This window comes from Myotis nattereri (genome assembly GCF_964212035.1).
Source record: "Myotis nattereri genome assembly, chromosome: 2".
Lineage (NCBI taxonomy): Eukaryota > Metazoa > Chordata > Mammalia > Chiroptera > Vespertilionidae > Myotis > Myotis nattereri.
Window position 1 is genome coordinate 86680549 of NC_138076.1, and position 27120 is coordinate 86707668.

The window sequence follows — 27120 nt, forward strand, 5'->3', positions numbered from 1 at the left end:
AAGAAATAATACAGACAGATCCCAATGGTAACATCTTGCAAAACTATAACACATTATATCACAAGTAGGATATTGACATTAGTGTGCTCCGCCAATCTTACTCCGACTTCCCCAGTTTTACTTGCATTGTGTGGATTCTTTTGGCAAGATGAATATTGTGGAAAGACATTTCTGAAGCATCTTAATGCTTCATTAGTTGAAGGATTTTAAATTTTTGTTTGTTTACAAAGCTGACAATTTCCTGAATACTGTCAGCACAAATGGTTGTGTTGAAATTTAGCATTATTGAAATAGCAATAAAAACAAATTTGTATTTTCCCCTGGTTTAACAACTCCATATCTTTTTTTTTTTTTTTAATATATTTTATTGAGTTTTTACAGAGAGGAAAGGAGAGAGATAGAGAGTTAGAAACATCGATGAGAGAGAAACATCGACCAGCTGCCTCCTGCACACTCCCCACTGGGGATGTGCCCGCAACCAAGGTACATGCCCTTGACCGGAATCGAACCTGGGACCTTTCAGTCCGCAGGCCGACGCTCTATCCACTGAGCCAAACCGGTTTCGGCAACAACTCCATATCTTTAAGTTCTCCTCTTTTACTACCTTATAAGTGAGAAAGAATAGTGTCACCCGTAGTTTGTCACAGAGTCTGTTCGTTAAAGGCAGCTGGGATGCTGGTGAGAGACGTTACTCAGGCACTAGCTTCATTGCCTCCTTCCTGGGAGCTCTTCTCGGCGCTCCTTCCACTAACCAGCTCATCTGTCTGCTCGCCCTCAGCAGCCAGCCCCGGCAGCTGCTGGGAACTTGAAACAGTGGCTTCCGTTAAATAGTGACCCGGTGAATATTTTTTTCTTTTTTGAAATAGTTTTTAAAAGTATTTCTGATTTTAAAAATGTTCAGTATTAGACACTTCTATAGTGTTTGAATTTTAACATAAACTGTGAGTCTTTAATACATGAACCCTGAGAGGCAAATTGCTATGAAATGTTTGACATATAGCATCTGGGTTTGTCTGTGTATATTCTAAAAAAATTTTCTTACAAGATTGAATTCTTTGACACATTTTAACCAAGTGGGTTTTAGTTATCAGTGTATACACATGCACATGGAAATGACCTGAAAGTAGGTTGAAGACAAGACATTTTATCCTAAAATACATCAGCATCTCCAAACACTAAGGACATTCTCCTACATAACTTTAATACCATCATCACTTTCCCAAAAAGTATTCAGTAATATGTAAGAGTCCATATTTTAGTTTCAATTGTCCCCCCAAATGTGTCATAGCTTTTTATCCATGCTCTTAGATTTTATTTGGTGGTTGTGTCTCTTTAGTCCTTTTTAATTTATACAACGCCTCTGTAGGTTTTGCTTGTTTTCATGGCATTTTTTAAAAAGTGTAGCCTAGTTATAGAATGATGTGCCTGTGTTTCCTCATGAAATTCAGAATACCTAACATAGCAGAACACATTCTTTTCAAGTACGTGAAACATTTGCCAAGAGAGACATATGCTGCACCATAAAACAAACCCCAAGCTGATCTACAGCAGTGCTTCTCAACAAGGGGTGACCTTCCCTCGCCCCTGCCCTGGGACACTTGGCAATGATTGAAGACGTTTTTGGTTGTCATGACTGGTGTGTGTCCGGGGATATTACTGTTTCCTAGTTGGTAGAAGTCAACTGGAACTGCTAAATATCCTACGATGCACAGGACAGCCTCTCACATCAAAGACTTTGCCAGTACAAACCCTGCTGTACACCTACTGTAGGGACCCCCAATCCCTAGACTTTATTTCCCTCACCTGGCTTACTTGTCTTAATATGGCACATGAGATATTTTGCTTATTTGTGTGTGTTTTTTTCTGTCTTCCCCAACCCAGATTGTAAACTGCATGGAAGGGAGCGTGGTTTCGTTTATTGCTGTATACCTGGCCCCTAGGACAGTGCCTGCAGTAGGTGAATGAATGAAAGAATCCACTCTGTTGCCAAAATCACGTAGCCTCCCCTCCCCTCCCCTTCCCATTGCTACCTAATCCTGCCTATTTCCTCTCTTATGTAGCTCTTTATCTCCTCCCCTTCTCTGTATTTCTAATGCTGTTGCCCACGTCAAGGCCCTCGTTTTCAATATCCTTGTTGGGAATATTGAAATATCTTTGCTACAAGAGCCCAGTCTTATTAACATCTTCCCTTGCTCCAGAATGTAAAACTTTATCTCCTGCGGCACACGCAGCTGTCTCAATCAGCCCCTGCCCATCCACCCAGCCTCAGGCCCTCACTATTCGTCCTCTGTGTCTGTCAGGGTTCTTGAGTGCAAGCAACAGAGGACATCTTAGTCGAATGAGCAGGAATGGCTTTACTGGAAGGAAGCGGGGGCTTGGGGACAGACTGGTGCTGGAGGAGCAAAGGGATAAGAACAGGGAGCATCACAGATGCATTTTTTTTCAAAGCAGAAAGAGTTGGTCAGGTCTCCACTTCTGTGTGAGTCCCGGATTGGGTGGGCATCACTCAACTGCTTTCATCTTGGCCAAGATCACTCCCCGTGAGGCACCCGTGTGCGTGTGCGTGTGCGTGTGCGTGTGCGTGTGCGTGTGTGTGTGTGTGTGTTAGTCCATACTTCAATACAGTGTTGGAGCATAGAGAAGACCACCTCTGTGCTAGTTACTGGTTTATTCCTGTCAGCTCCAAATCCACCCTTTTGCCCAGCTTTGAGATTCTGAGCCGGGCCCTGAGAACATGCCTCCGCTGCCAGCTGGTGCAGTATTAGGCTTTGCTGGTGCTGGAGGTGCACGCGAGGCCTGGGCGGGGCTCTGTCGGTTCCCTTGTTTGGGCTGTCAGCACTGCATGGGAGGTCTGGCGCACCCACTCTCCCGCCAGCTTTCCTGGCACCTGGCAGGAAGCTTTTTGTGAAGCAGCTTCCGCAACCTGGGGGCCGCACCCTGTGCACCAGCTTCAGCTCCCTGGCTCCGAACCTCCCCACCAGCCAGGGCTGCAGTCACATCCTCCCCGTAAGTTCTTAGTTCCCTTTTTGGGTGCATTCTAAAGAGAGGAGATGGGGAGAGAGAGAGGGAGGGAGAATACTGGGCCTTTCATTTGCGGTTCTTGGGCTTCTAGAGTTCTCTTCCAGGTCCCTTTTAGTATTAGCGTGCTAGGCTTTGTTACATTTTCCCTGTTGGAATTACTGGGTCCTCACTGGCCCCTCACTGATACGACCTTTTTAGTTTCTTCCTGGTGAGCAGGGCATGGCTGCCCACAAATAAATACTCAGAAGAGTGTTTTCCCCATAAAGGAAGGGGCTGAGGCGGTGGTCAGCAAACTCATTAGTCAACAGAGCCAAATATCAACAGTACTTCTTCAAAATAGACTCTCCCAGGCCGAAAACCGACTTCTGCGCATGGGCGCACTGTATGTGCGCCCGCATGTGGTCGTTTGTGGAAGAGCCACACTCAAGGGGCCAAAGAGCCGCATGTGGCTGGCGAGCTGCAGTTTGCCGACCACGGGGCTGGGGGGTTGTGCAGCTAGAAGATACTCTCCAACAGTCTCCCTATCCGGTGCCTTTTGTCTGCCCTACATGCTCACTGTCTCTGCATGAACGCTTGCCACTCCTGGGGACTCTCAGCGCGCCCCACCCGCTCCTGGTCCTTCCTCAGCCCTGGCTCAGAGAGGCTTCCTGCGACCCCTCCTGCCTCCCCAGGTGACCCCTTTGCTTCCACTGTGCTCCTTCACAAAGCAGTACTTTCATCCTTTTGCTGTTGCTTGTGTCTGATCCCCACTCTGGAATCCCCGAAGGCAGACAACCTGTTCTCTTTGGACCTTTGGCACAGGGTAGGCGCCCAGTGCATACCTATTACATAGTGTAATTATTACTGAGTTTGTTACTAATTTCTGTAGGCACTTGGACGAGACTCCATGCGCCTTGGGGCATTCACTGATGAGGATACCCATCAGGAAACCCTTGTGTGTCACTGAACAGTTAGTATTGATAAACAGCCCAACTGAGTCCATTTTTGTTTTTGGAGAAGCACCGTTTCTGGCCAAGTCACTGAAGATGAAATGATAATGAGCAAGGGGGCTTGTCCCCTCAGGAAGTGCAGGGCCTGAGCGGGGCTGGGGTGTGAGGCAGACATGTGTTAGGGTTGAACTGTGTCCCCCACATTCATGTGTTGAAGTCCTGATGCCCAGTACCACAGCCCTGATTTGGAAACAGGGCTGTTGCAGAGGTAATTACTGGTGAGGTGAGGCGCACTGGAGCACACTGACACGGGGTGGGGTCCGGACTGCAGTAGGGGGGCCCCTGGCCCATTATGAGTGGTGTCTACGTAAAAGGGGGAAATTTGACCCAGACACACGGGGAGAACTCCCTGTGAAGACTGGAGTGATGCTGCCACAAGCCAAGGAGCTCCCCGAAGCTGGAGAAAGGCCCGGGCGACACACCCTCCCCAGCACCTGCTCGGGGACGCCCTGCACTGCGGGCTTCCAGCTTCCAGAGCCCAGACCATCAATCAGTCTCCGTGGTTCCAGCTGCTCAGTGTGGCCCTTGGCTCCAGCAGCCTGAGCAGACTGACGGGTGGGATCCGGGCTTTTACAGGCCTGGCCAGCTGGTTGGCTGCTGTCAGTATTTACTGCCCAGCCTGTGAGGTGATTCGCTTTTCCTGATGGAAATAACTCAGAGGTCGGTATTCTGCCCAGGCTCTGACACACTGGCGCAGAGCAGGCGTCACAGGAGCGGCTGGAAACCTCCCATCTATTAAATGCTGGCAACAACATGGTTTAAAACGGGACTGACGAGACAAAATGCCTCTGCAAGGCTCCCTGTGGACAGCCTCTGCACTAACGGAAGCCTGTGTTCAGGTTTGGTGAAAGGAGGAGGACCGAGGAGAGGAAGAGGCTGAAAACAGTAAGAGCCGCACCTACTGAGCACCATGCCCAGTGCCTTACCGACGCCACCTCCTTTCGTCTTCACTGTAACTCTTCCTATTTCAGGTGAGGAATGGAGTCTAGCGGGGCTCACTGCCTTGCCCCAGGCCCCACAGCTGGCAAACGGTGCTGCCAAGACGGCCAACCAGGCCTGACTCCAGGGCGCTCCCGCCTTCAGGTCCGAGGCCTTCAGTCCCGGGAGAAACATCTGGGAGCTTGGAAGGACCTGCTCATTGCCAAGTGCGACTCAGGAGCTTTGTCTCTAGTGCCCGTGAGGAAGGGGGCTTCTCCGCCTCCTGAGTGGAGGTGCCCAACCAACAAGGCCCACGGGCATGTTGGGGGTGGCCTGCAAATCTCCACGTCTGCCATTCATGCCAAGTATGGTAGTGACTGTAGTTTTAGCTGTTGATACTGTTCACCAACAAGTCTGAGTCAAACAGTGGAAGTGGCTGTGATGCCCCGCTGGCCTCAGCACCCTAGTCCCAGCCCAGCTGCGCAGCTTCACGCCTGGGGTGATGGCTAGAGGTGGAGGCAGGCAGTGTGAGAGCAGGAGGGCAGGCACCCGGCTCATGGCAGGGAAGAGCTAATTGCTAGAAGGGGTTTCCCATCTTGGTTTAGGCGGCAGTTGAGATCACCCTGGGAAATTTGCTGTGTCCCAGGGATTTAAAAGGCACGCTGTCCAGCTCCTGAGTCCCCTGTTCTAGAAACTCCCACCCCTTCCCATGCTCAGGCATCAACTAGGAACCATGTCTACGAGACATAACCCACCCTCCCTTATCACCCTGGATTGCACCAGATGAGCCAGCCAATCCGAGACCACTGGGTGTTCTGCGAGAGATCAGGAAACAAAGTCACGTGAACTGAGGTGCACAGAAAATGTCTTCAGAACAAGATGAGTGTCGCAGAGATGAGGATGAACGTCCTCCTGGCTTCTAGCGGCCTTCCATGCTCCTGTCCTTTCTGAGAGCCATTGCATCTCCCATCCAGATCATTCGCTTCCTGTTTTGCTTTACCTGCTCCAGTTGGTAGCTATTACCAGTGACCAGAGGGCCCCAGCTATTGGAGGGGTGGTTAGTGTTGGTCCTTTTGGGCTTAGTTGGCTCCTGGTTTGGGGGGCCCCCTGCAGGAGGCTGTGGTTTGCTGTCTGGGTTTCCCTCTGCCCTGGTGGGGATGGGAGAGGAGGTGTTTGAGATGAGTTCAGGGTTAGTGAGAGCTACTATTTCTAGACCCATTTCATAGTCGAGGAAACTGAGGCGTAAAGCTACTTGCCACACAGCCAACACTTGGCAGAGCTAGCCTTCGAGACGGTCTATGTCCTGAGTCAACCAGGTGCAGGGAGGTGGCAGTGACCAGTGGGAGCAAGCAGGACAGCTGTGGACTGTCCTGCCCCTGACGCTGTCGGGCCAGGGCCGGCTCCTGGGTCCTTTCTGTCCCCCGCCACGGAGTCTGTCAGAACCCCAAAGGCTTTTCCTGTCAAACCAAGCTACCGTGACAGGCGCCACATTACAAAACAACTCTCAAGAGACAAGAACGAGACTTTGGGGTTTTCCTTGGTGCTCCTGACCATAACCTTCCAGGGACGTCCAGCAGGTGCTGGCAAGCCTGGGGCAGTGTGGCGGCGGCGCTCATCGGGACCTAAAACTTCTTCCTTTTCCGACTGCTGTCCCGCAGCAAGTTCGTGGCGCTCTCTATGAAGTTTTCCAAATCACACATGGTCAGGAAATGCAGGATCCTACTCATTTTGCCCAGAAGGACCTGAATCTTCCGAGCTGTTGAACTAATGTCCACCTCCAGGATTGCTTTCACCTTCATTTCACTCAGCCTCTCCGGGTTGATGAACTGTGAGAATTCACGGAAGGCTAGGTGAGGATAAATGCTGCCCCAGACCCCCCCCCCCCCCAACCCTCCCAGGATCAGACCCCTGTGGCCAGGACGGAGTCTTCCCCGGAAACGCCACTCTCCAGGGCAAATCTCCGCTCCCAGCCCAGCCACCAGCAACCTTTCGGCTGCTTCCCGAGGACACGTGCTGGGCCTGTGCCCGTGGCCACCCCCAGCCTGAACCCAAGCCAAAGGGTGCCAGCTCCTGAGACCTGGTGTGGGCTGCCATCCAAAGGCTGTGCCCCCCTGGGGACATCCGCTTTTCCCCATGGATTTTCTCCCACGGAGGCCCTGCCACAGTTGGGAGACTGTCCGAAGGGTCTGCCGAGAGCCGCACTCCCACTGCGGGCTCGCCGGAGTGTGTCTGGGTTTTGCTGGGATGAGGACTGCCCAGTGAGGCCACCTCTGGGCCTTGGTTTGTAGCAACAGAAGGCCGAGCAAAGGGCCTCCCAGAAGAATGCTAAAGAAAACCAAGATGTTCTATTTCTATGAAGTATCCAACTTATGAAATGTTTTCACACAAAGCGTCTTATTGAAGCCGTACAACGTCACTGTCACTTTATAAACGACAACAGTCTCAGAAGGAGCAAGAGGCCTGCCTGTGTCACACGGGAAGCGGAGGGGCTGGCGTGTTCTCAGGACGCCCTGCTGCCTGGCCTGGGAGGACCCTGCCGATGAGTCACATCTGTGCTGATTCGTTTCCTTTGGCCTCCTGCCGCCTTCCACTGGCACAGGACTCTGACCATGTCAGCCATTCACCTGCCCTTTGGGGCATTGGTTTCCTTTGCTGACCCTCTCTCAGTGGAACCCCAGGTCCTCGTGCCCTCTCCATTCTAGCTGCTCCCTCCTAGCTCATCTCCATGTGCAGGGGCAAATGGAAAACTGGGGAGACCATAAGTATGCATCATCTCTTTACTGAGGTGGCTGCTCTGGGAGGCCCAGGTAGGTGAGAAGGTTGGGACTGCATTCTTTAGCTTGTAAACCAGCAGCCTTCCTAGGCAAGGGGACCAGGGCGACCAGCTGTCTGGATCTGCATGAACGGTCCCGGCTTTAGCTCTCGAAGTCTCCTGTCCTGGAAAACGCCTCCGTCCTGGGCAAACTGGGGTGGTGGTCACCCTAACCTGCCACATTCTCTCCTCTCCTTTCAAATATTAGTTACACAGCTTAATTGTGCTTGAGTTTGCTTCTTCCCTTCCATCAGCCTGCTTCTCTGCCTGGCCCACTTCCCACAAGACATGTCCATCTGTCTACCCAGGCCGTCATGCTGTCAGCGGCCTGGAATGGCTCTCTGGTGGGTCTGTAAACAGAGCCCTCTGTGGAGTGTGTGTGTGTGTGTGTGTGTGTGTGTGTGGGCAGGGGCGGGGGAGCTGGAGCAGGAACGGGATCTTGTGTGTGTCTCAGGGGGCAGTTAGGGAGATAGACTGGGCAGGGGCCGTTCGGACGTAGAGGTTCAGATCCCAGCAGCTCCAGGCCTCGGAGTTTTCCCAGTTCCCTGCCTTCCCTCTGGTGGTCAGGAAGGGTCTCAATAGCCCGCCTCTTGCCCTGTCACCGTGAGAACGCTAGGGTCCAGACTCTCCCCTCGTAGTGGGCAGAGCAGTGGCCCCCAAAAGACATGGCCAGTAACCTGTGAATGTAACCGTATTTGGAAATAGGATCTTTGCCGATGTAATCAAGTTAAGGACCATGGATGAGGACTTGGGGTGGGCCCTAACTCCAATGTCTGGTGTCCTTATAAGAGAAAGGAGAGGGAGGTTGATGTGCAGAGAGACGTGGAGGAGCGGCCACGTGAAGACAGACGCAGAGACTGGAGTGAGGCTGCCACAGGCCAAGGAATGCTGGGAAGCAAGAAGCTGGGAGAGACAAGGAAGGATTCTCCCTTAGAGCCTTTGGAGGTAGCTGACACCTCGATTTTAACCTTCTAGCCTCCAGAACTGTGAGAAAATAAACTTCTGTTGATTTAAATCCCACAGCTTGTGGTCATTCGTTATAGCAGCCGAGGAAACTAACTCTCCTTTGGGACTTCCTGCCTGGACTGGGCAGAGGCCTTGAACTTCCAGGCAGTCATTTCGTTGGAAATGAGCATGTGTGAGAAGGAGAGTAGGGCTGGGGACACACATTTCCCCTTTGTTTCTGGCCCTGCCAGGTGACAGGGTTGTAGTGAGTGTCAGACCAGATGAGGCATGTTGATATCGTGGCCTTGTTTTCCTATGGGTTGGAGTCATGCAGAACATGGCCCGGGGCCCATGGCACGACCAGTAAGAGCCAGCCGAGGCCTGCGTGCAGCAGGTGGGCAGAGGTGTGGGGAGTTGAGATCTTACCTTGTACTTGGTGCCCAGGTTTAAGGAAATGCGGTTTGTTTGGTGGACGAAGCGGAAGATGATCTCATTTTGGCTCTTGACTTGTACCTTGATATATTGGTTGATGTTTAAGGAGATAGACTGGACAGGGGGCGCGTGGACGTGCAGGTTCAGGTTCCACCAGTTCCAGGCCTTCTGGGATTTGTCTTTGTCAAAGTAGTAGCCCAGGTTTTGGCTCAGGCTCAACCTAGATTGAGAAGTCCCATCAGGCAGCTGGGCACTTGGCCATGGGGCGAGGGGGCGATGCAGGCCTGCTCCCTCCCTCTCTCCCCCCCTTTCTTGCTTCAACCTTTGCCCACAAACAGCCCACAGGCTCCCATGGGTCTTGGCAGGTGGGAGAAGTTCCAACTAGGAGGGCAAGCCCAAGACGAGGTGCAGCCCTTCAGCCTCCCGTGCAGACTCTAGCCTTGTCTTGTGCCTGCGCCCCCCACTCCCACGCGCTCCTTTCAGTCCCAGGGGCTGTGTGCTCTTTTCCTCCTCAGGGCTTTGCCATGCTGTTTCCTCTGCGTGGAACCGCCCTCCCACCCTGCTTGGCACAGCTGGCTCCTGCATAAGCATCATTTTCTCAGAGGCCCTTCCTGACCAGCCCCTCTGGCTCCCTATGTCACTCTCCATCTTCGCTCCTTGCTGGTTTCCTCCATATAATTTACTAATACGTATAGTTGGTTCTTGTTATTTGTGTATGTGTTAGGTTCTGTAAAGTCGCCTTGAACACTTAGTGAGTACTGAGCCCGTTGTTCCAGGAGCACTGTGTATCTATCCCTCGTGAAGGTAATCTTCAATCCTCAAAGCAACCCATCCTGGTGGAGTCCACCTGGCCCCAGAGCTGGGGCTTCTGAGCCACCGAGCCCTGCCTCCCGTCTCCGTCCTCCGGGAGGCAGCACCTCACGCAGCCTCCGCGGGGAACGTGCGCATCAGAGGACTCAGATGTGTCACTGCCCTCCCCGTGTTTGTGATTCTGTCTACGTGAAACACACACACAGTCCCCCGCAAGCAATGAGTCCAGTGCTCACTGCTCAGTGTTCACGGAGACTCCCTAGAACAGAACCATCCTGAATAATGAGAACACCTGCACTTGTCTGTCGTCTGTGTTTTCTTTACTAAAATGTAAATGTAAAACGTGGTCCTGCAGGGCAAGGTCCACGTCCGTTTGGTTCCCCAATGAGTTCCTGCCCCAGCACTGTGCCTGGGACCCACGCAAATAGGTGCTGGATGAGTGAGGGTGCATGCGCTTCTCCCTCACCAGCCCAGGCCCTCTTGTCGGTGAGCCATCCTTTCTTGGCGTTTGAAGCCAACCGTGTCCCTCTTCCCCGGCTTCTGCTTTTGGACTCCCGCCACGGCTGTCCCTGGAATCTGTGCTGTTGGGGCAGCAACTTCTCTGAATGCAGAGGGCAGAGGATCTGGGAGCCGGGGAAGCAGAGGAGGTGGGTGTGGGGCAGCCAGGGTCACTCAGACGCCTGCTAGGTTTCCTCCCGGCTGTCTGGTGGCCTCACAGGTCAGCTCCGAGCAGGAGGCCGGCGAAGGGCAGCCTTGTTCACCTCCAACAGGAGAACGCCTTGCAGCTCCCAATCCAAGATTCTCCTGTTGCTTCCCATTTCCCAGCAAACAAAGTGCAAAAGTCCTAAGTCTCTCGCCTTCGGGCCCGGCCTGGCCTACCTCGTTTCACTTTACATAGACAAGAGGCTGTTTGCACGCGAGGAGTTAAAAATCTGGGCTCTGGAGTCAGAATCTCCAAGTTCAAAGCCTAGATCTGCCACTAGGGACAGTTACTCCCAATGCCTCAATTTCAACTGCAGATGATACTACTACTTCACTCAGAGGGTTGCTGGGAGGATTAAGTGCCTGTACATAGCAATAACTTGGTCATAATTAGAATATCCTTATTACCATGGATGGAAAAAAGGGTAGAGAGGGACTTTTCTTCCACCCCATGGGGAGCAGATCCTGCTAGCTCTACCCTGTGATGACCCCTATCACAGCTCTCTCACAAGGCCTTCCCAGGAGTCAGGGGTCTGTCCCTGCCCTGGGCACCCAGCTCTGGGCTGAGGCATCCTCAGGAAAATGGGTCTAGAACCCCCAGATATCTAAATCTGGAGGTTCCTCCCCAGGGGGTGTAAAGACCCCAAGCTGTGGAGTGTGTAGACCCACCCACCAGGAACCCTGAGTTCAGGCAGGTCCGGGCCCCTTGCTGTGGGGGACCCTGAAGCCTGCAGGAGGTCTGGTCTGAGATTCCTCAAGTCCAGGGCCTGGAGGTTGTGGGCGATGCTGGGGTTTAGTTTCCAAACACCGGCAAACTACAACTATGCCATCACCATTCCTGAGGAGACGGAAATAAAAAACGACCAGAGAAATACTCAGTCCTTAAACAGCTTATCTCTAAATGGAGGAGCTCGGCACACACTGAGGGTGAGGGGTGGGGCTGGGGCTGGGGAGCAGCTGTGGCCATTTCTAGTAATGATTAGGCTTGGACGGCCCCGATTGAGCAGCTTTGTGTTCCCAAATGACTCGGCGGGTCTTTGCCACAAAATCGATCTCCCTGTGACAAAGGGACTGCAGTTCTAACGATGAATTCTCTCAGGGACCTTTCCTCACAGGATCGAATTTTCCTTTGGTTCTGCTGCCCCTAGGAAGGGAAGCAGCTTGGGACCGGGAGCCCATTCTGCCCTGTGCAATGACTTTTTGGGGGGATGGGTGTGTGTGTGGGATACACAGAGACAGTTCCTCTCTCATCCAAGTCTCTGAGGCCTGAAATGCTGCCGCTTTGCTTTGCTTTGGTTTAAGCCAAACTAGAGCATGACTCAGATAACATGCATTTGCCCTCAGGGGAGGCAGGACAGAAATGTTGGGCAACTGCAGACAGCTGAGTGAGGAGGGGCTGCTGGGGGGAGACGAGAGGCCCACCAGGCCAGTGTGCAGAGGGGCCAGGACCTGCTGAGGGGACCCCTTCCCTTTCCTTATTGGCCTGCTCCTTTAGCACCAAAATGGAAGGACAAGAAAAATGGCAGTGATACTATGGGGGTGTGTGCTCGGCTGTGGGGGCAGCTGGAGAGCAAGGAGGGAAAGGCAGGGGCTGCCTTTGGGTGGACAGAGGGGCCAGCCCAGGGTGGGTAAGAGTGGAGGCCTTTTGCAGAGGTTCACGAGGCCCACTCCGAACCTAACGAGCAGCTTTCAATGTGGGGCAGCCTCCCTTTTCTCCAGTGACAAGGAGCTCAGCATTAGAAGTGGAAGCTGCCAGTGTATCTCCCCTCTTGAGAACCATGAATGGTGAAGTGGTTAGCAGTTTCAGAAAAAAACTTCAAGACTAGAAGACAGCAAGGCCTACAGAGAGAGATGGGAGATGGAAGTTTGGGGTCCCTGAATCCAGAAATGACTCCGAGGCCAGTGCCTGAGGCCTGGAAGCAAGGCCTGGAAGCAATTTCTCTGGGGGAGAGAAATTGAGCCACTAGTCACTGCTGTCCCACAGACGGGACATTGGGCTCATTCCCTTGTGAGGTTGAGTTTTTCCTGGGGTCCCAGCAAAGGTCTTGTGTCAGCACAATGGCTTGGCTATCCACTGTTGTTGATTTTGTGGAGGAGATGGAAGTATTTCCTTCGGGGTCTCCTGTCTTTGTATTACGGTCTTTAGAGGGGCGTCACGCCTGATAGATGAGGCAGCTGCTGCCAGCTTATGGGCCTTGGCTGATTTCTGAAGGCTAGTGGAGGCATGCTGGCCTGGGCCCACACCCTGGAGACCTGCACAACCTCCTGGGAATCTCTTACAGAGTGCAGGCCTCCAGCCCTACCCAGACTGACAGAATCTGAATCCGAGCACCATCCTTCCCCCTGGGTTTTGATGGGCTGAGATTCAGGGATAAGATGTAGTTTCTTAGATTTGAAGATGGTGGTGTAGGTAAATGCCTGTACTCACTGCCTCCCACAACCACATCAAAATTACAACTAAAATTGTAATTGAACAACCATCATCCAGAACTTTTGGAAAGCTGGCTGAATGGAAGTCCTACAACTAGAGAGGTAAAGAAGAAAGCACACTGAGACTGGTAGGAGGTGCGGAGGTGTGGAATGGGCTGGTCCGGCACCCATGTGGGCCACTTTTTTAATTGGGAGGGAGATTGTCTCTGCAGAGGCCGCCTGGAGGGGCAATGGGTCCCAGCCCCAGAGCACACCCCCAGCCCAGGGTTCCTTCCAAAACTGGTAAAAGAAGTTCCTACGGGCAGTAAGAACTACAGGCTGTATAAACAAGTGTGGATTGGGGCTCAGTGACAGAGAGGCTGCTGGAGACCCATCTGTTCCTCTTAAAAGGCTGGCAGTATGAACTAAGCTTGCAAGGTCCTGCTTTCTTTTCTGCTCCAGCACCAGGGCGAGACTCGGGGGAACACAATCACATATGAGGAGGAACTGATTGTCCAGCATCAGGGTAGGGATTCAGGGGCAGTTTTCTCCCAGACAGAGGTGCTCACAGGGATCATTGTTTCAATGCTGGGACCTCCCCAGTCACAGGGCTGACTGGAAGCCATTTCTGTTTGCTATGCCCTGGTGATTCCCTAAGACCCTGCCTCATCCAATTTACAACCCCTCTCAAGCTGGGTGCAGCGGCTGTTGCATATGTCCTTGCTCAGTCTAAAATCTCTCAAACAAGCTGCAGCTGGGTCAGGGAGCCCCAAACCTATCAATAAAAAGCCCAAGACTGGGCACCAGCACCAGCCTGCCTTGCTTCTTAGTTGGGCCTCATCTGGGTACTTCCAAACACAATTCAAAGAGGAGGAATCTGCAGATCTCTCTGTAGCTCCTCCTGGGTGGCCCCAGGCAGTGGCTGACTTTGCACTTTCCTGGAGACTCAAGAGCCAGTGCACCCAGTGTGCAGTGTCAGACCATACCAGATTACAACTCTACACATCCATAAACAACACACACAAGGGGCAGACTAAGTGAACACCAAAGCCCCACTGAAGCAAGTCTTGCTCCATAAGGGTGTCTCCTGCACAGCAGTTCTTCCACTGTAGTCGCAGCTGTCCCTCACAGCCAATTGTCCTGGAGTGACACCAACAGCAATTAAGTCTCAACTGCAACAAGACTGTGCTCACAGCCCACAAAAGGGTGCACCTAGCTCCCAGCTCAGGTGACTGAGAAGGCTGAACCACAGAACACCTACTACACAAGGCCACTCTACCAATGCAAGGAGACACAGTACCTCTATCCAATACATAGAAAAAAACACAGGGAAGCAGCTAAAATCTGGAGACAAAGAAACATGTCACAAATGAAAGAAATGGAAGAAAGCAAAGTACTAGGTGTAGAGTTCAAAACAATGATTATAAGGTTACTCAAGAATCTTCTAGAAACCTCCAAAAAAAATGGAAAAGGATGAGTCATAAATTAAGCAGACACCAACTGAAATAAAAAATAATATACAGAAATTCAACAGAAGAGTAGAGGATTCTGAGAATCAAATCAACGATTTGAAATATGAGGAAGCAAAAAACTCCCAACCAGAAGAGCAAAAAGGAAAAAGAATCCAAAAATATGAAGATAGTGTAAGGAGCCTCTGGGACAACTTCAAGCATACCAACATTTGCATTATGGGGGTGCCAGAAAGAGAGAGAGAGAAAGATATTAAAAACTTATTTGAAGGAATAATGACAGAAAACTTCCCGTATATGGTGGAAGAAATAGACTTACAAGTCCAGGAAGTACAGAGAGTCCCAAACAAGAGGAACCCAAAGAGGCCCACACCAAGATACATCATAATTAAAACGCCAAGAGCTAAAGACAAAGAGAGAATCTTAAAAGCAGCAAGAGAAAAGCAGTTAGTTACCTACAATGGAATGCTCATCTGACTGTCAGCTGATTTCTCAACAGAAACTATGCAGACCAGAAGGGAGTGGCAAGAAATATTCAAATATTCAAAGTGATGACTAGCAAAGACTACAACCAAGATTACCCAGCAAAGCAATAATTTAGAATTGAAGATCAGATAAAGTGCTTCACAGTTAAGAAAAAGCTAAAGGAGTTCATCACCACCAAACCAGTATTCTATGAAGCATTGAAGGGTATTCTTTAAGAAGAGGAGGAAGAAGAAAAAGATAAAAAAATATGAACAACAAAATGACAATAAATACATATCTACCAACAACTGAATCTAAAAATCAAAATAAATGAATAAGAAATCTAGTGAACAGAATAAACTGGTGAATAAAATAGAATCAGAAGCAGGGAAATGGAACAGACTGATGATTCTCAGAGGGAAAGGGGGGGGGTGAGGGAGGTGGGAAGAGATTAGACAAAGATCTTATATGAATATATGCATTACCTATGGACACAGACAATGGGGTGGTGAAGGCCTGGGGCGGTGGGGGAACTGGGTGGAGGGGAGCGATGGGAGGAAAAAGAGGGACATCTGTGATAATATCAACAATAAAGATAAAAATAATTGAAAAAAAGATGTAGGTTCTCTTGCAAAACTTATTTGATAATTTAAAAAAATGCTTAATTTCAGGCTGAGTCAAATGCCATAAAATTTCTTGCCTATAATTTTATGTATGGTTTAGGGCAAGTGACTTATTAGCTTCTCTGAAGCTCAGTTTTCTCATCAAGAAAATGAAAGTAGGCTCCCCCGAAGTCTATTTTGTCCCTAAAAATAAGTGTCATTAGAGAGAAGAGGCCCACCTATATGCAGCCAGATGCCATTTGGGATAATTTAACCAAGCTTCTTGCCCCCACTACTTGGTGCCTTCTTCCACCTTTCAGATATCATTTTTATACTAAGGGACCTTCAGGGAGACACCTCTGAGAACAAAGTAGACAGCTAATGTCGAAAAAACCCTTACAGAGAAAATATTCTTAAAAACGAAGGCTTGGAATATGAAAATCTTTGTGTCTTTTTTTTTGGCTGTGGGTGGGGTGGCGGGGGAGGGGGCAGAATAAATAATAAAAAAGTTAATACCAATAAGAAAGAAAGTGTAAGCCCTAGCTGGTTTGGCTTAGTAGATAGAGCATCAAGTTGTGGACTGAAGGGTGCTGGGTTCAATTCCAGTCAAGGGCACCTACCTTGGTTGCAGGTTCCTGAGCCCTGGTTGGGTGCATGCAGGAGGCAATCAATTAATGTCTCTCTCTCACATCAATGTTTCTTTCTGTCTCTCCCTCTCCCTTCCATTCATTTTCTCTCTCTCTCTTAAAAAAAAAAAAAAGGAAAAATCTCTTTGGACAAAGATTAACAAAATAACAACAACAAAAAGAAAGAAAGAAAATATAACACTGATCCAAGATAATATGCACTTCCCACTACATGTCCACTTAGAACGCAGCAGGAACAGGAAACCTGAAAAGATAGTCCGTACCCCAAAGGGATGGGCAAAAATTTTGAAGTGACTAAACCACCTTGAATTGGTAAGGTGAAGTTTTCCACCATTACCAGAAAGGGAACTTAAGAACTAAGTTCAGTTACAATGAAATATTTAGAAGTTATATTTTTGAATATAATACATGGTTTTCCAGAGCGCTCACCACACCCTCCTCTCTGAGGCCCCCAGAATAGAGGGGTCCTGGGTCTTTCTAAGTTAATTCTCATGAGGTTTGACTCTCAAGGGGAGCAAAGGAGATGAAGCAATAGAAGTGGTTGCCCAAGTCAGTGACTGCTATTTCACTCATGGGGAAAGTATTGGTGGGACAAGGACAATATGCCTTGTCTGAGCTCAGGGACCTGTATTACTGGTCCATAATGGTACCCATCTCCCCATTCCAACATGTGTGAGTCCAATGAATGAATTCACAAGCAAAAGTAAGAGGGAGGGAGGGAGAGAGGGTAAGAATGAGAGCGGGAGAAAGAGAGAGAGAGAGAGAGAGAGAGAGAGAGAGAGAGAGAGAGAGAGAGAGAGAAATGAGTGAGTCAAGCCTTAACCACACTGCTTCTTCATGCGGATAAGTGTTTGGGACTCATGACCTAAGCTTACCAGATTTCTCTGTATTCATCATAGATGGTGGCATGGCCAGTGTTGTTGATAAGGGCTCGAACACACCCTTCTTTACAGTCTTCCAAAATGATATATGTGAACTGGCTCTCTTGCGTACAGAAGGAGAGCACAGCCAGGTTTCCCGATGGGTAACTGGAAGATGGTTAAGGCACAAGCAGTCCCTTGGGATCCCCTTGCAGAGCCCTGCAGAGAGTGCAGGCCTTGGTAAAACCATGTCCCAGCCCAAATCCTAGACTTTTTAGGTGCCATATATGTCAATATAGGTGTCCTTGTGCTCCAGTGGATACTATATCTGACCTGATTGATCAGAAAAGAGAATTCGGAAGATATTCTCATTGGGGTAGAGAATTACTTTTACAACATCTTCAAACACCTGGAAAGAAAAAACAAGCCTGTGAAAAGTGTTCAGGGGTTGATTGTCCCAATTTAGAGTACAGGGTTGTCACTAGAGTGCGTGGGATCTATCCGACCCATCACTACTGGGTCTATCATTGCCATCAACCTGCTAGGTAATCTGTACGGGAACTCTCTCAGGGCCTCAGATTACTTGTCCATATGATGAGGAGGCTGAAAGGGATCACTCTGTGTGCATGTGTGTGTATGTGTGTGTGTGGGGGGTGGGGGGTGGGGGGAAGTTCAGCCGCACATGCAGATTTTAAACTATCATTTCAATCACTGCAGTAGTTATTGGTTGTTTGTTTCCTAGGGCTGCCATAACAAAGAACTATAATCTGGGCAGTTTGAATCTACAGAAATGTATTCTCTCACAGCTGTGGAGCTCAGAAGCCTGAAATCAAGGTGTCAGCAGGGTTGGTTCCTCCTGCCGGCTCTGAGGAAGAGTTTGTTCCATGCCGCACTCCAGGCTGCTGGTGATGGCTAGAGATCCCTTTTTTTCTTGACTTGTACTGCATCGCTCAAATCTCTGCCTCCACCTTCATGTGGCCTTCTCCCCCTGTGTCTCTGTGTCTTCACGTGGCTGTTTTCTTGTAAGGACACCAGTCATATTGGAGTAGGGGCCCACCCTACTCCTATATGACCTCATCTTAAGTAATTACATCCTCAAAGACCAATTTTCCAAATAAGGTCATACTCTGAGGCACTGGGAGTTAGGGGTTAAACATATCTTTTTTGGGGGGAATATTCAGGGTTTTCTTTTTTTTTTTTAATATATATTTTATTGCCAAACCGGTTTGGCTCAGTGGATAGAGCGTCGTCCTGCGGACTCAAGGGTCCCGGGTTCGATTCCGGTTAAGGGCATGTACCTTGGTTGCTGGCGCATCCCCACTGGGGGGCATGCAGGAGGCAGCTGATCGATATTTCTCTCTCATCGATGTTTCTAGCTCTCTATCCCTCTCCCTTCTTCTCTGTGGAAAGTCAATAAAATATATATTAAAAAAAAAATCTTAAAAAAAAATATATTTTATTGATTTTTTACAGAGAGGAAGGGAGAGAGATAGAGAGCCAGAAACATCAATGAGAGAGAAACATCGATTAGCTGCCTCCTGCACACCCTCTACTGGGGATGTGCCCACAACCAAGGTACATGCCCTTGACTGGAATCGAACCCGGGACCCTTTAGTCCCCAGGATGACGCTCTATCCACTGAGCCAAACCGATCAGGGCTTATTTTTTTCTTGAATCTGAGTGAATTATATTTTTCTGGGAAATTGTTCATTTTATGTAAAGTTTTAAATGTATTATTTTTTTTCGATTTTTCCCTTTTTAAAAAAATCTTTATTGTTCAGATTATACAGTTGTTCCTCTCCCCCCCCCACATAGCTCCCCTCCATCCAGTTCGAACCCCACCCTCTGCCCTTACTCCCCCCCCCCACTATCCTCATCCATAGGCGCACGATTTTTGTCCAGTCTCTTCCCGCACCCCCCACCCCTTTCCCCCCTTAGAATAGTCAGTCCATTCCCTTTCTATGCCCCTAATTCTATTACATTCACCAGTTTATTCTGTTCATCAGATTATTTATTCACTTGATTTTTAGATTCACTGGTTGATAGATGTGTATTTGTTGTTCATAATTTGTATCTTTACCTTTTTCTTCTTCCTCTTCTTAAGGATGCCTTTCAGCATTTCATATAATACTGGTTTGGTGGTGGTGAACTCCTTTAGCTTTTTCTTATCTGTGAAGCTCTTTATCTGACCTTCAATTCTGAATGATAGCTTTGCTGGGTAAAGTAATCTTGGTTGTAGGTTCTTGCTATTCATCACTTTGAATATTTCTTGCCACTCCCTTCTGGTCTGCATAGTTTCTGTTGAGACATCAGCTGACAGTCGTATGGATACTCCCTTATAGGTAACTGACTTTTTTTCTCTTGCTGCTTTTAAGATTCTCTCTTTTTCTTTTGCTCTTGGCATTTTAATTATGATGTGTCTTGGTGTGGTGCACTTTGGATTCCTTTTGTTTGGGGTTCTCTGAGCTTCCTGAACTTGTAAGTCCATTTCTTTCACCAGGTAGGGGAAGTTTTCTGTCATTATTTCTTCAAATAGGTTTTCAATATCTTGCTCTTTCTCTTCTTCTGGCACCCCCACAATTCGGATGTTGGTACGCTTGAAGCTGTCCCAGAGGCTCCTTACACTATCTTCATATTTTTGGATTCTGTTTTTTGCTTCTTCGTGTTTCAAATCTTTGACTTGATTCTTGTGATCCTCTAGTCTGCTGTTGGGAGTCTGTATAATATTCTTTATTTCAGTCAGTGTGTGCTTAATTTCTAGTTGGTCCTTTTTCATATCCTCGAGGGTCTCACTAGATTTCTTGAGGGTCTCACTCAATTTATCGGTAGTTTCTAGAAAATTCTTGAAAAACCTTAAAAGTGTGGTTTTGAACTCTATATCCTGTAGTTTGCTTTCCTCCATTTCTGTCATTTGTGACCTGTTTCTTTGTCTCCGCATTTTGGCTGCTTCCCTGTGTTGATAGAGTGGCTTTCTGTGCTAGGTGTCCTATAGGGCCCAGTGGCTCAGCCTCCCCAATTACTTGAGGTGGACACTCTTGGTGCACCCCTTTGTGGGCTTTGTGCACAGTCTTGTTGTAGTTAAGCCTTGATTGTTGTAGGTATCACTGGGAGGAATTGACCTCCAGGCCAATTGGCTGTGAGAATCAGCTGTGTCTGCAGTGGGAGAACTTCTGTGCTGGAGACACCCTTCTGGGGCAAGACTTGCTTCAATGGGGCTTTGGTGCTCACTGAGTCTGCCCCCTGAATGTGTCCCTTATGGATCTGAGGAGTTGTAATCTGGATGGTCCCACTCTGACCACTGAGTACACTGGCTCTTGGATCTAAGGAGGTGCTAATCTAGCCTCTGCCAGAGGCTACCCAGCAGGAGCTATGGAGAGATCTGCATATTCCTCTTCTTTGGGGTTTGAAGGTACCCAGATGAGGCCCAGCTGTGAAGCAATGCAAGCTGCTGTGAGGCCTTGGGCCTTCTTTTGGAAGTTCTGGGTCTCTCTGACCCAGCTGCAGCTTGTTAGGTAATTTTCAGATTGCAAAGGGCCAGGCCTTTCATATGCAAAAGCCTCTGCTCACAGCTTGGGTGGGAGGGATCTCAGGGGATCAACAGGGTGGAGGAAGCAGCTATGGCTGCTCCTCAGTCCTACCCTAGGAGTGTCCCGGTAATCGCTGCAAGCACCTCTGAGAGAAAGCTGCCTTCCAGTTCCAACCGATGCCAGACAGTCCAGTTTCTCCCCGTATGAGTCTTGGTCCCCAGAGACTCACCCAGAACTGGAGTTCTGAGCAGTTGGGGGCTCATGACTCCCTCCTGATTCAAAAAGACAGCTGTGTCCTCAGTTGCCAGCCCTTTCTCCATGCTCTTCTGTACCTCTGCACTTTCCTTCTGCACCTCCTCTGAGTTTCAGTGTACTTTTCTCTTTCCTTCTAGTTGTAGAATTTCCACTCAGCCAGCCTTCCTGTGGTTCTGGATGATGCCCATTTTGTCTTTTAGTTGTATTTTTGAAGTAGTTGTGCGAGGCAGCAATTTCCGGTGTTTACCTATGCCGCCATCTTGATTTCTCAAATGTATTATTATAAACATTTTTCATATACTGTTATACTGTTTTAAAAAACTTCTACTGCCTCTGTAGTTATGTCCTTGTCTTCATTCTTTATATTATTAATATCTTCTCTCTCTTTTTTTTTCAGATCAACCTTGACCTAACATTTGCCCATTTTACTAGTCTGTTCAGAGAACCAGCTTTTAGTTTGTGTATTTTATTAATTCTTTGGTTTCTGTGGTATCAATTTCTGCTCTTATCATGATTATTTGTATGCATCTACTTTCTGTGGGTTTCCTATATTACTTTAATTTTTCTAAGTCCTTGAATTGAATATTGAACTCATTGGTTTTCATTTTTCTTCTTCTCTGTCTTCTTCTTCCTCCTCTTTCTTTAATATAAACATTTAAAGCTATAATGTTTCTCTCAAAATACAGTTTTAGCTGTTTCACACAAGTATAGATACTTACCTCCAATTCCATTCTAGATATTTTCAAATTACCAATATGATTTCTTCCTTAACACAAAAGTTATTGCCCAGCGGGTGTGGATCAATGGTTGAGTGTTGACCCTTGAACCAAGAGGTTATTGCACCGGTTTGACTCCTAGTCAAAGCACAACTTGCATGTTGTGGCCTTGATCTCAAGAAGGAGGCATCCAGGGGAGGCAATTTATCAATGTTTCTCTCTCATTGATATTTCTATCTCTCTCTCCCTATCTCTTCCTCCCTCTCTAAAATCAATAAAAACACATTTTAAAAATATTATTTACAAATGTGTTTTAAAATTTACAACATACCAGTTGTTTTTGGTTATGTTATTATTATCACTAATTGAAATGCATTGGGGTAAGAGGCATAGGCTATATATCAAGTGTTTAGTGTTTGCTGGGGCTTGCTTTGTGGCTTAGTGTGTGATCAATCATTGTAACTATTTCATGTCTGCTTGAAAAAGATGCATGCCCTCCAATTGTTTCATGCTCCTGGATTATCAGAACACATTGGTCACCTGATCTTTCCCCTCCCTTTCCCATCATACATCCCCACCTCAACCACATTCATTCACACTCTCACTCTTCTGCTTTTTTGGGTTTTCTCTATTTCTGGTATTATTTCCCTTACTTTCTTACACATGCTACTCTGTGTTTAAAGGAACGCTTTTTACATTTTCTCTAAATTTCCCAGGTGTTTGGAGCCAGCTTTTTAGGTCATCTAGCCTTCCACATTACTTTAACTAGAAGCCAAATCAGTGACCTTCAAACTATTGTTTAAAAGAGTTGAAAAATCCTTTATTCAGGAAAGCTTGCAGCAGGATTACTGATAGCTCTAACAGGTTGTCTAGGGCCAGTCACAGACAATGTCTGACATTAGCCTGCACCAGAGTCCCTTCAAAGAGGCTCAGAACCAGTACACCCAGTGGCCAGTTTCAGAGAATAACAGAGTAGGATCCAATAAGCTTCATAAGCAGCATATCCACAGGGAGATCTCAGGAGGCACCAAAACCTGCTGAGGCAAATTCTGCTTTGTGTGAAAAGCACCTGCACAGAAACTTGCATGCTGTGTTGGGGGTTGAGCCTCATTGTCAGCCAGCCTGAGGGTCAAGTCCTTGCACAAATGAGCCAATAGCAATCAAGACTCAATGACAACAGGAAGGCCCACATATGTGCATAAGGAACTTTCTTTGAGCACCCAGCTCAGGTGATCAGGGAGACTGTGCCATTGGGTCCCACAGGTCACCTACTATATAAGGCCACCCTATCAAGACTGGGAGTTGTAGAAAATCTACCTAATACATAGGAAAAAAACTACAAAGAGGTATTAAAAAGAAAAACAGGCCCGAAGTGAAAGAACAAGAGAATTCTCCAGAAGAGCTAAATGAGTGGAGGTAAGCAATATGTAAGATATAGAGTTCAGAGTAATGATCATAAGGATGCTCAAAGCATGGAAAAGGACATAGAAAGCATAAAAAAGACCAGTCAGAAATGAAGAATGCCATATGTGAAATAAAGAATACACTGAAAGGAATAAACAGTAGGCTCAATGAAGCAGAGAATTGAATCAGCAATTTAGACAAGCTAGAAATAAACACCCAATCAGAGCAGAAAAAAAAAATTAAAAAAAATGAGGATAGTTTAAGGAACTTTTCAGACAATATGATGCATAATAAAATCCATGTCATAGGGGTTCCAGAAGAAGAAGAGAGAGCAAAAAATCGAGAATGTATTGAAGAAATAGTGATTTGTTACCTACAAAGGAGCTCCCCTAAGACTGTCAGCTGATTTCTCAACAGAAACTTTTAGGCCAGAAGGGATTGACATGAAATATTCAAGGACCTACAACCAAGACTATTTTACCCAGAAAAGCTGTCATTTACAATTGAAGGAGAAATAGCTTTACAGACAAGGAAAAGCTAAAGGAGTTTGTAACCACTAAACCAGTATAGAATAACAAGAAATGTTAAGGGACTTACTCTAAGAAGAAGAAGTAAGAGGAGGAAGAAGAGGAGGAGGAAGAGGAGCAGGAGGAGAAAAAGAAAAAAATAGGAATATATCTAAAATAAGAAAATAACATTAAAAACACACCTATCAATAATCATATATTATTTTTTAAATAATACATAATGATAAAGAGAGCAACCCAACAAGAGGACATAACCCTTCTAATCTTTTATGCACCCAACATAGGAGCACCTAAATATGCAAAGCAAATTTAAAGAAAAAAGATATATTTTTATTGATTTCAGAGAGGAAGGGAGAGGGAGAGAGAGATAGAAACATCAATGATGAGAGAGAATCATTGACTGGCTGCCTCCTTCACGCACCTTACAGGGGAATCAACTCACGCATATGACCTGCCTGGGAATGAACCATGACCTCATAGTTCATAGGTCAATCATTGATCAGCTGCCTGATAACCAAGGATGTAAAGAGACCACATAGAGACTGGGAGGAAGTGTGGACGTGCGAGAGGGCTGGCCAGGCTCCCACAGACAGCAGTTGAATTTCTGGAGGGATATCTCAGCTGTGTGTGTGGGTGGGAGGGTGGTTCCCCACTAAAAACTCGGGTCAAACCCCAAACTAGGTTCCCAAGTCCAGAACACCAGAACGGAGAAAGGTGCCCACATAATATCTGGCTGTGAAAAGCAGCAGGTTTTCTGTCTGGCAGAGAGAGATGGCTAGAAATGCAAACACCCTCTTAAAGGGCCAATGCACAAAATTTCGTGTGTAGCCACTCACTTTGGGCTCCAGCAGAGGGAGGGCAGAGTGGACTAGAGCTGTGTGAGGAGAATCTAGGGTAGAGGGCTCTGGGGATAGAACCTGGAGAGCAGAAACTGTGCTGAGTTGTTCCCCGATACTGCACAGGACACCTTTCTCAGGCCGACTATTACCACCCAGGCAGCTTTTGCCTAGGACAGTGATGGCGAACCTATGACACGCGTGTCAGAGGTGACACACGGACTCATTTTTTTGGTTGATTTTTCTTTGTGAAATGGCATTTAAATATATAAAATAAATATCAAAAATATAAGTCTTTGTTTTACTATGGTTGCAAATATCAAAAAAATTCTATATGTGACACAGCACCAGAGTTAAGTTAGGGTTTTTCAAAATGCTGACATGCCGAGCTCAAAAGGTTCGCCATCACTGGTCTAGGGGGTGGGGGAAGCATCGCCCCACCCTGTTTGAAAAACCTCTTGCCCCATCCTGTGGAGTTTATGCCTCACTGTGGCATGTACCTGAGGCTTATTAAGAGACTGGGAATAACAATCAGGCTGCAGACAGAGGTGGACCTCTGGGTGCTTTGAGTCTTTGCCTCATCTGCTTCTGGTCACAGGGCTGAGAAAAGCCCCATGGTGTGCATCCTGGTCCTGTCCAAACAACCAACCCCAGCAGAGGGAGCCACAAGCTGCAGGCTGCTGATAGCTCCAAACACAGAACTCAGGGCCAGTCACAATGTCTGATCTTATCCTCCACCAGAGTCCCTCCCAAAAGACTGGGAGTCATGGCAGATCTACCGAACATATAGAAACAAACCCAAACAGGCAGCCAAAATGGGAGCCAGAGAACAAGCTGCAAATGAAAGAACAAGAGAATTCTCCAGAAGAAGAGAGAAATGAAATGGAGATAAGTAATTTATCCGATATGGCAATTATGAAAAAAGACCAGTCAGAAATGAAGAATGACATAGCAGAAATAAAGAATACATTGGAAGGAATAAACAGTAAATTACTGGAAGCCAAGAATTAGATCAGTGAATTAGAAGACAGGGTAGAAAAAAATCATTCCGAGAACCAAGATGAAAAAAAAAGAAAACTAATAAAAAAACAGGAGGACAGTTTAAGGGACTCGTGGAACAACATGAAATGTAATAATATCCATGTCATAGGCAGGCCAGAAAATAAAGAAAGTGAGCAAAGGAGTAAGTGGATGCTACACTGACACTCTCCCAGGACCAAGCTGGAACTACAACTAAAATATAAAAAAAAATCCTGGATAATCAACTGAATTTGTTGGAAGAAATAATGGCAGAAAATGCCCCTAACCTGGTGAAGGAAAAAGTCACACAAGTTCAGGAGGCACAGAGAGTCCCAAGCAAGAAGAAACCAAAGAGGCCCATTCCACACATCATAATTAAAGTGCCAAAAATTAAAGACAAAGAGAGAATCTTAAAGGCAGCAAAAGAAAAACAGGCTCCCATAAAGCTCTCAGATGATTTTTCATCAGAAATTCTACAGGCCAGAAGGGAATGGCATGAAGTATTCAAGGTAATGGACAGCAAGGTTCTGAACCCAAGGCTACTTTATCTAGCAAGGCTATCATTCAAAACAAATGGTGAAATAAAGAGCTTCCCAGGTAAAATAAGGCTAAAAGAGTTTATAACTACCAAACCAGCATTATAAGAAATGTTAAAGGGACTGCTGTACTACTAATAAGATTATATATATATATATATATATATATATATATATATATATATATATATAGAGAGAGAGAGAGAGAGAGAGAGAAATATAGGCAAAAAGAATTAAGGTGGAAATAAATAAGTACCTATCAATATTAACCTTAAATGTAAATGGCTTGAATGCTCCAATCAAAAGACATAGGGTCACTTAATGGATAAAAAAAATGACCAAAATATATGCTATCTACAAGAAACCAAAAGACTCACACAGGATGAGTGAAGGGATAGGAAAAAATTTTCTATGCAAATGGAAAAGAAAAAAGCTGGGGTATCAATATTCATATCTGACAAAATAGATTTCATTTTTTAAAAATATATTTTATTGATTTTTTACAGAGGGGAAGGGAGAGGGATAGAGAGTTAGAAACATCTATCAGCTGCCTCCTGCACACCCCCTACTGGAGATGTGCCTGCAATCAAGGTACATGCCCTTGACTGGAATCGAACCTGGGACCCTTGAGTCCACAGGCCGATGCTCTATCCACTGAGTCAAACCAGTTTGGGCCTGACAAAATAGATTTTAAAACAAAGGCCATAAAAGAGACAAGAAAAAGATTGATCCAACAAGAGGATATAATCCTGGTAAACATATATGCACCCAATATAGGAGTACCTAAATATATAAAAAAAAACTTCTGGAGGGCTTTAAGGGAGAGATCACCAGCAATACAGTCATAGTAAGGAACTTTAACATACCACTGACATCACTGGATAGATATTCCAGACAAAAAAATCAACTATGAAACAGGGACCTTAAAAGACATACTAGATCAGATGGATTTAACTGATATTTACAGAACATTTCACCCTAAAGCTGCAGAATATACATTATTCTCAAGTGCACATGGAACTTCTCAAAGATAGACTACATGTTAAGACACAAAATAAGTCTCTACAAGTTTAAGAGGATTGAAATCATAGTAAGCCTCTTCTCGAATCACAATGGCATGAAACTAGAAATCAACCACACTAAAAACACTCGAAACATTCAAATACATGGAGGTTAAATAGCATGTTACTAGACAATGAATGGGTTACCAATGAGATT

General features: G+C 47.0%; 1 protein-coding gene across 1 annotated transcript in view; it reads right to left on the reverse strand.

Annotated features, from left to right (window-relative positions):
• Nucleotides 1–6550: 6550 nt before the first annotated feature.
• The window catches only part of ERICH6B (glutamate rich 6B), a gene marked incomplete at both ends in the record, with an annotated part of 35459 nt that continues 14889 nt past the window's right edge, over nt 6551–27120 (reverse strand). The window contains 4 exons of the mRNA XM_081083904.1: nt 6551–6754; nt 9112–9337; nt 17097–17249; nt 17405–17490. Coding sequence (XP_080940030.1) covers nt 6551–6754; nt 9112–9337; nt 17097–17249; nt 17405–17490 — 669 coding nt within the window. The remainder of the gene's footprint in view (nt 6755–9111; nt 9338–17096; nt 17250–17404; nt 17491–27120) is intronic.